Below are 9,375 nucleotides of genomic sequence, written 5' to 3'. Positions count from 1 at the left end.
GTTTTTGGTGAACAATCAGTGAGGCTGATGTAGATGGTCTCAAACCCTGGTTGGTGTGAACGTTAGGGATGCAGAGGAGGGATGGAGAGATGCATTCCTCCTAAAGAAACTGGCTGAGACAATAGAACAGCACACAGGCACTTGGGGAACAGAAGGGTGACACAGAGGGCAGCTCTCACCCACAACAACTCTCCTCCTTTGAAAACAAAACCCCAACCTGTTACTGCTTCAGCCTGTCTGTAGGAGGGGATGCTCCCAATAAAGCTGCCGGCCCCCTCGTTAGGCATCAGGAGGGTAAGTGCATGTGTATGTGTTTGAGTGAAGGACCAGGGAACAATAGTACAGGAATGCTCTCTTTCAAGTGATTTTGGGAGCGAGAGCTCTGTCGCTCTGTTTTTCATATGCATGTCTTTTTGTCCCTTTCCATTTTCATCTTAGTTTCCTCTAAGAAGTCCTCAGGCAGATCAGTTTAAGCAAGTATATACTGTATACTTTAAAAAAATATCCTGTTAAAGTTACGTCAGACTAGACAGCTGTTGTTACCAGAAATTCACTGTAAATATATATGATGACAGTTTCAGGTATAATGGCATGGCATATTGATGCCTCTATATTGTACAGCTTGTAACCATATATTTAATCAAGTGATGTATGTATATATACAGATCAACTAAATTTTTACCGTGATTATCAATATAATAATACAGCTGGTAAAATATAGAGGCACATGATCAATCAGAATTCATTACAGGTGACTTGTCCATGAAACATGGCCAATATTCCTAGTGCACAGTGTCATACAAAACACCATCAGGATAACACACAACACTAAAATAATGCAATAAACATATCCATATCAGTGGCCCTATAAATCGTTTAAATCTATGTAAGAGACTTAAAGGGATGGTTCAACAATTTTGTCATCACTAATACACATTCACGGTTTTTTTCAAACCTGTATGACTGACTTTTTATGTGTGTGAGGAATAAATACATATATATATATATATATATATATATATATATATATATATATATATATATAAGAGAGAGAGAGAATTCTTTTGTGTTCTGAAGAAAAATCACGATGAGAGTGAGTAAATGATGAGAAAATGTTCATATTTTTTTTGGTGAACTGTGCCTTTCGGTGAAGATTGCATAAGATACAAAAACTTTTTCTTGATGTCATCTCAGCATCCCCCTTCCTTCACACAAGAGCACATTCGTAATCGTGCACCCCTCCTTTTTATTTGCAGGATCAGGGGAGCAGGTTGTGGTAACATTTGTAGCATTTGGCTGCAGCAAATCCCACAGCTTTTTTCCTGAAAAGAAGCAGCCACCTTAAAAAAAAAGGGGGGGGGGGGCTCTCCTCCAGTGAAGCGCCTGGTCTTTCTCCTGCTCTCAGCCTGCGCTCAGCAGTCTGCATGGCCCTCACCATCGCTTGCAAATCCCCCTTTATCCGCTGGCAGCCAGATGGGGTGGCAGGAATAATAGGCAGAGCCTGATGAGCACCATTCAATTTGTCCAGCCGTGTAAAGGAGCTTGTAAGCCGTTCCATTTGAGCAGGGTGTAATAGTAGCCAGGGGAGCAGAGGCTATGTTAAGACTTAATTACCTACTAATGGCTGTTGTAGGGACAAAAGACTTGTGTAGACCCCAACAACTTACACTCCTGTAATAGAGGAGAAAGGCTGGGAGAGGAAGGGGTTGGGGGGAACTGGTTATTGAGATGTTGTGGTCAGAAATTTGTGATGTCTTTACGTTAAAAATGTCATCAACACAACTTTTATTCACTATGCGTATGAGGTGTGTGGATGGAAGGAAAGAAGAAAAAGACTTGTTTCATGCTGCATGTACTTTGATTTCCTTTAGAAAGCCATTTGGGCTCAGAAACCTGGGAGAAAAGGTTTCCTTGTTTGTTGTTTTTTTCATTCTTTTTTTCTTTTCTTATTCTCTTTTTTCAGTTGGAGGGAAGATTAGCAGGATTAAGACTGGCTCACATATGCTGCTCTTCACTATTGGCATTCATCACAACACAAGCCCAACTGCCACCCAGACGGGGAGGGAAAGAGAAAGAGAAAGACAGAGGGTGAGAGTGAAAGTTTTTCTATGATATTAAAGCATTGCTGCTACACTGAATCAAAACTGTTTGCAATAATTGTGGAAGAGAAAAAGGCTGTTTAGTGAGAATGGGAGAGAGAAAGGGAACTGTTGGATGGTGAAAGGAGGGAATCAGGATGGATTTTTGATGCAAAATAGCTAAAGAGGTGCAGGATACACAGTGGGGTCCAAAAATAATAGACTACAGCTTTTTTTTTTTTTTTTTTTAAGATAAAAATAGTGTTTTTGGTTTTGGTAATTGTTAAAAAAAGTTATAACAAGGGAATAAAATCTTTAATATTGAGTACTCACCAAACAAATGTAAGCAAATTTGTGACACTGACCATTTAAACTTCTTTATGATAACATGATTGTCAGGTTTTAATTGTAGAGAAGAAATTATTACATCTATTTTCATTTTTCAATTCAGCCTTCACTATTTATGCTGATAACATAATATGTATAATGTATAAATGTACAATGATTTTTTTTTTTTTTTTTATGTACCCTTTTCACAGACTGGGGATAATGCTTTCCCACAGTTAATAACATAAATCAAACAGAGTTTTTTGTTTTGTTTTTGTTTTTTTCTTCCATTTTTAAAAATTTTATGTACATTTATAATGCTATACTTTGTATTATATTAATATTATTAATATAATATTATAATATATTATTAATATTTTTATTTTAGGAAGATCAGGCCCTTTATTTCGGAACATGCAACACAACTCCTTGTTCAAGCTCTTCTTCTGTCCAGGCTGGGCTATTGCAGTGCTCTCTTGGCAGGTCTTCCAGCCAGTTCCATCAAACCTCTACAATTAATCCAAAATTAATTTCTTGCTGCTGCAAGATTAATCTTTAATGAGCCGAAAAGAATGTACATCACACCTCTGTTCATCAATATGCACTGGCTACCAATAACTGCTTGCATAAAATTCAAGGCATTAATGTTTGCCTACAAAACCACAACTGGCTCTGCACCCCTTTACCTAAATTCATTACTTCAGACATGTGTGCCCTCTAGAAGCTTGCGTTCTGCAAGTGAACGTCGCTTTATTGTACCATCCCAAAGAGGCACAAATTCACTTTCACAGACTTTTTCATTAACTGTTCCCTCCTGGTGGAATGACCTGCCCAACTCAATCGGCAAGAAACGGCTAAAAACACATCTCTATTTAACCCTATAACTCTAGCACACTCTATTCTAATTCTGTTTTATCTATCTGTCTTTGTATTTATTAGTTTTCTGTGTATCTATCTGACCCTCTAACACTAGCTTTCTTTTTTTATTAAAAAAAAAAAAAACACTTGCTACATGTACTGCTTTAGGCTAACCGAGACTTGTTGCAGCGCTTGCATATTGTTGCTCTTTTGTTGGTTTTGATTTCTTCTATTGTCCTCATTTGTAAGTCGCTTTGGATAAAATTGTCTGCTAAATTACTGAATGTAATGTAAATGTAAATATTAGGCATTATTTCAGAAAACTTGTTAATGCTGCTTTGTGGGTTTGTAACAGAATGACTATAGGAGTAATGGAAAATTTGCTAAAAGAGTCTCCTAAATTCATAAATGTAATTTTTTTTCTCTTCTGACCACCATAATCAATCTCTCAATTTTTTAAATACTACTTATGTTCATAGAAACGCTGAAATTATCTTTTTTTTTTTTTTTACTATTGGAGCAAATTGATTCACCGCTATATAAGTTCACCCAATAATGACTTCTGCATCTGAGAATCCTGTAAATGTGAAGAGGTCCTGTAGAAAATAATTGAAAATAGACACATTTTATTTTTCTATCAAAAAAAAAGCTGCCTTTTTCAACTTTATTTGGCAAATAACCCCTAAAAAGAACCTCCACTTTACAGAACAGTAGAAAAATGTGCCGTGACATGACAGCGTTAGATGAATATTCAGGAAACATGAACACAGAAACAGACAAGCTTCTTAATACTGTAAAGTATTGTGCTTATGTTGAGTTTTCAGTTAACTGTGCAAAAAAATGCTGAAACTGAACTCCAGCTGGATTGATTCACTTAAGTATTACTGCAGTTACAGCTCTGGATAATTTAGCTCTTAGGGTTAACAGTTTTTACACACATACACTCCTCTGCCCACCTCATTATTGGAATGCACACACAAACACATCATTATCTCATAAAGGTAATGAGAAAAGAAGAGTCTGGCTTTGCCAACAGGCAGAAATTAGCACTCAGTCTCCTTCCACACTCATCCACCAGGCTAACATTCATTCACCCCAAGGTGGCAAAAGCTCTTGTATCTCTCTCTCCCTCTTTTTCTGAGGCAGGCCTTCGTTAAACAAATAGCTTTTAATTAAATGTTGAGTGACACAAAATGTAGCCAGTTCTGTATTTTTGTCATTTCAGTTGATTAAATTTTCTGCACCTGAACTGTGAAATTTGAATAAGCTGTAAAATGTTGTCTGGAAACTGGCATTGCTTTCTCACTTTTTTTTTCTTTCAGTTTTTAAACAAATATGTCAAAACTCTGAAAAATTATTTAGATTAAAATGTTATATGTACATATACATGTATAAAGAATTTAAAAAAGTATCACCTTGCTTGCATCAGTGTACATTTTCATTTATTTAAATAATTACAATTGCAGCAGTGATAACGGGTCCACAAAAAGTACATTGCTCATTAGGCTTTCACTTATGTAATCACTAATGTGGCCAGTGTTTATGCCTTAAGTCTTCTTTAAGCAGGTCTGTAAAAAATGAGTGTACATCTTTGTCATTGGCTCAGTGTGATCTAAATCAAGAGGTAATGACGTCAGCCATGCATGCTCTTAATTAGCCTTAACTGGCAACATTCTCGGCGGACTACAGTTACCAAAGTTGGGATGAATCGAGGGCAGACCAACCCCTGTCTTTCTCTGTCTGTAATTGCTCCCAAGACAGTTGTCAGTCAGTGTGTGTTGTGTGGGTGCGTGTGAATTTGTGTGCATTCTTCCCCGGGTGACATTTCAGATAATTATATGCGCGAGGAATAAACTGCAGCTCTGACAATAGGGCTCTTTCTGTCCCCACGTTTTCTAATCCAGACAGTCGCGGCATATATTACCATTTTGGTACACTTAACAAGTGAGATTACCGGAATCCATAATGAAGGAACTGAACTACAACTTCTCTCCGACACCGCCGGTATAAATCAACTCATTTGCATAAGCGTATTTAACGAGAGTAAACAAGCAAACAGACAGACGGGACTGTCCGCACAGGGAAAACAACCGAACAACAAGAGCTGAAAGATGCTTCAATGAAAATATGTTGAAGACCTTGATCTGGTGATGTCTCTCCTAAACTCATTGATGCGTCTGTTAAATCTACACCTGTGGAGTCAGAAGATCAGACACATTTCCAGACACTTTTGATCTATCTATCTATCTATCTATCTATCTATCTATCTATCTATCTATCTATCTATCTATCTATCTATCTATCTATCTATCTATCTATCTATCTATCTATCTATCTATCTATCTATCTATCTATCTATCTAATAAACATAGCCTACTCCCACATATCTTTATATATCCAATTAATTTCCAAATAAGCGAAATGTAAATTGGTTATAAATATGGGCACTGTGTGTAACCCGCCTGTTTATGCCCTCCTCTTCTGCCCCAAGCAATAACTTCTGTCTGTCCATATTGGCCTAATTGAAATGTTTCAGATCATAACCCTTAAAAATCATTTTACACGCCTCGTTTATTAACGATTTAAATGCGCTTAACGGCTGAAATCAGTCAGCTGTCAGGCCCCAGCATGGGGTCACCGGGTTAAAACAATATGAGCGCATTCAAACCGCAGATATAGTGTCTGCAACTGACCGCGCTGACGCGCTCAATCCTGCGGGAAATAGCACACGATCTCCAAGAAAATCTTGCATCGGCATTCTGCATCTATCCGCCCCTCAAACTACCAGGTCTATTATACAGCATTTTGCAAAGCTAATTCATTCATATGAATCAAGTGAGAAATGTTAAACGAATATAAAAGTTAATGTAAATGTATATATAATTATAAAATGTAGTAGCCTATTAGTAAAAAAAAAAAAAAAAAAACATTGATAGTTCGGTTTATTTTATTTCGGTGTCAAACATGCAGTGCATTGAGAGTTAGGAAAGTTAAATTAGCCTAAATTATCAAACAAAGTTCTCAAGTTTTTTTTCCACACATGCATCAGCTAACTTAATAACTTAACTTAAGCACAGTATACACAGTTTATTCAACCGACTCTCTGAAATCCAAACCCAACGATGTTCTGTGAGGATGCACCATGCATATGCGAAGTGTCTAATGCATTTAATGAAGCCTCAGTTTTTTTTTTTTTTTTTGCAATGACATCAGGTTTTAGGACCCCCACCCACTGGAGCTCATTGGTTCTTGACGGGCTGTCGGAAAAGCGTTGACATTGTCCCGGTGACTTGCCCCCGGGTGACGGGGAGGAGGGACCTACTATAAAATAGCCCTAGTCACTCTCGGGCGTGCCAAACACAAACAGTGCACGAGTGAACTGGAATAACGAGTGAATTCTGCAAAGCCACACACAAGCACGCGCTTGCACCTGCTACCGGTAAGTCTGAATATATAGAAAATATTGATTAATTTGTATAATAGTATAAAAGCTATGTACACCAGTAAAGGCCCGCGTTATTTAAACGATTAAATAATTTTCTCCTTGTAATTATTCAGTGGAATAATTTATTATAGGTTTTGAGATATTAGATAATCGTAATTAGGTAATTTTTATTTTTATAGTTTGCTGAACTTGAAAACTGTGTAACAATCTTTACAGCTTTACTTTTTGTAAACTTATTGAGTTGGCGAGTTAAAAAGAATCTCTAGGACATATTAGGACTTTTTAAATCTGTTGTAGGTTACTGCATTTAATCAAACCGTATTACTTAGTTTTTAACTTTTCGTTTTTATTTTCGTATTAAATTTTTAGTTTTTAACCATTCACTTTTTTTAAAGGAATATTGACATCTGCGAGAATCGGAGAGCGCACTGAACACCATGGACTCCGACACGAGCCGAGTGTCCAGTAGACCCTCTTCTCCTGAAGGCGACGATCTCTTCCTGTCCGCTGTCAAGAAGTCCGTGGGTTTCTCCGGCGCCGTCTCCTCCACGCAAAGCGATTCTCCTCCCGAGTTAAGAGGCGCAGACCTGCGGGGCGTCTCCAGCGCCGACGAGGACGCGATGTCTCTGAAGATGCTCTCTAAAAAGGACCGTAAACTTCTATCCGAGTCCGAACTGCAGAACATGCGCCTCAAGATCAACAGCCGCGAGAGAAAACGCATGCACGACCTCAACATCGCCATGGACGGGCTCCGAGAGGTCATGCCCTATGCTCATGGGCCATCCGTGCGCAAGCTCTCCAAAATAGCCACCCTGCTGCTCGCGCGCAACTACATCCTTATGCTGAGCAACTCGCTGGAGGAGATGAAACGGCTCGTGAGCGAGATCTACGGAGGAGGGAGCGGGGCTCATCACACCGGCTTCCACCCGTCCAGTTGTGGCACCCTTACGCACGCGGCGGGAGCTCCGTTACCGGGTCACCCCGTCTCGCATTCGTCTCACCCGGTGCACCATCCTCTGCTTCCACCAGCAGTCTCCACTGCAGCATCTCTCTCCGGCCCGGGTCTCTCAGCCATCAGGCCGCATCACGGACTCCTCAAGGCACCATCAGCCGGCGCTGGTTTCCAGCACTGGGGAGCGGGGATCCCATGTCCGTGCAGCATGTGCCAGGTTCCTCCGCCTCACGTGTCCGGTATGAGCACCGTCAGCATGCCACGACTGACCAGTGACTCAAAATGAAGTACTGAACTTCGAGGCGCAACCGTCTAGACTTTTATATATTAAAGTTGTATTATCTCGTGTTTATCAGTTTATGGCTGAACAATTTGTTTTTGGAAAGCACAAGTAGTTCTGAAGCGAAGAAAATGGATCAAAGCCACTAACATAGAGTTTTCTAACACTTTAGAGGTATTAGGTTTACTATCATGTGCATTTCTGTGTATAAAGTTTGTGAAAATGGCCTACCTTACTCTTTTTAGCCTTCAAACACTGGACTGCTATTTACAAAATAAGCTTAATACGAAACAGATTTATAGCATTAAATTAAGAATAAATTATAACTTACAATTCATGCTGCAGTTAAAGAGGGCTAAATAGTTTAATGAGCCATTAATATTAGACGAAATTGTACATTAAAAAGTCCATAGCTTTGGAAAACATAATGGGACTGCACTGTGTAAATATGTAGATAGCATTTGTACAGTTTGAGAGATTTTATATTACCTTCTTCAGTTTATGATTGGGGTCAGAATTCATTTGCCAAGCGCTGTCTGTAACAGGAAAGATGCACCTGTTCATTCCTGCACTCACTCCAAAAAGTGATGTTGACTTAACTTAAAAAAATTTAGGAAACCCCTTGCCTTGCCTTGCCTTAAAATTATCAAATAAATAATAATTAAAAAAATTAAGTTAAGTGAATTGTCAGGTTCACTTAACCTGACAATTTTATCTTTTTTATTATTATTTACTTGATAATTTTAAGGCAACAGGTTTCCTCATTTTTTTTTTAAGTTAAGTCAACTTATCACTTTTTACAGTGCTGTTTCTCTCTCTCTCTCTCTCTCTCTCTCTCTCTCTCTCTCTGTCTTTATCTCTCCCTTTAATTTTCTGCCTTTCCATCTTTATTTTTCTCTGTTCTTTCAGCACAAGCTTACCCGTCATGGCCGATGCGAAGAATGATCAACTTTTATTTTTTATAATAAAGTGTAAAATGATATTTATTTACTTATTTTGATGGTATTTTCAAATTAATGTGCGGTGAATGTTTGAGTCCTAACTGTAAAATAAATGTTTTAAAATGACGCATTTATTTGCTTGTTTGTGCTTAATTAACCAATTTTTTTTTCCTGAATGCAAATTCACACATACATTTATAAATAGTTCCTCCAACATGAAAGGGACAGAAAGGAGAAACAAAATGAACAAAGACGAAAAACAAAAATAAAATCTCTATCTAAAATCTATCTATCCAACTATGTATCGAATCTTCAACTCGTCAAAAATGATATTAAAAGAAAGATGAATTACAGCGCAGTTGAATTGACAAAAAAAAAAAAAAAAAAAAAAAAGTGGTAGCCTGTTCTCGGAAACAAATCACTTATTCGCTCGTGTACAGAACAGACAGAGAGTGCTCAGGCCGACACCATTTACTTGTAAACTGGAACCAAGA

General features: G+C 38.1%; 1 protein-coding gene across 1 annotated transcript; it reads left to right on the top strand.

The window, feature by feature from the left end:
• Positions 1-7,145: 7,145 nt before the first annotated feature.
• LOC306876774 (oligodendrocyte transcription factor 2-like) lies at positions 7,146-7,946 on the top strand (the record flags this gene model as incomplete). The annotated part of the gene is made up of 1 exon (XM_079428177.1): positions 7,146-7,946. One exon carries the CDS (start codon positions 7,146-7,148, stop codon positions 7,944-7,946), a length of 801 nt encoding a protein of 266 aa, XP_079284303.1.
• Between the last annotated feature and the right edge of the window lie 1,429 nt (positions 7,947-9,375).

This window comes from Barbus barbus, assembly GCF_936440315.1.
Source record: "Barbus barbus genome assembly, chromosome: 11".
Taxonomy (NCBI): domain Eukaryota; kingdom Metazoa; phylum Chordata; class Actinopteri; order Cypriniformes; family Cyprinidae; genus Barbus; species Barbus barbus.
This window is presented reverse-complemented; position numbering and strand designations above follow the sequence as displayed.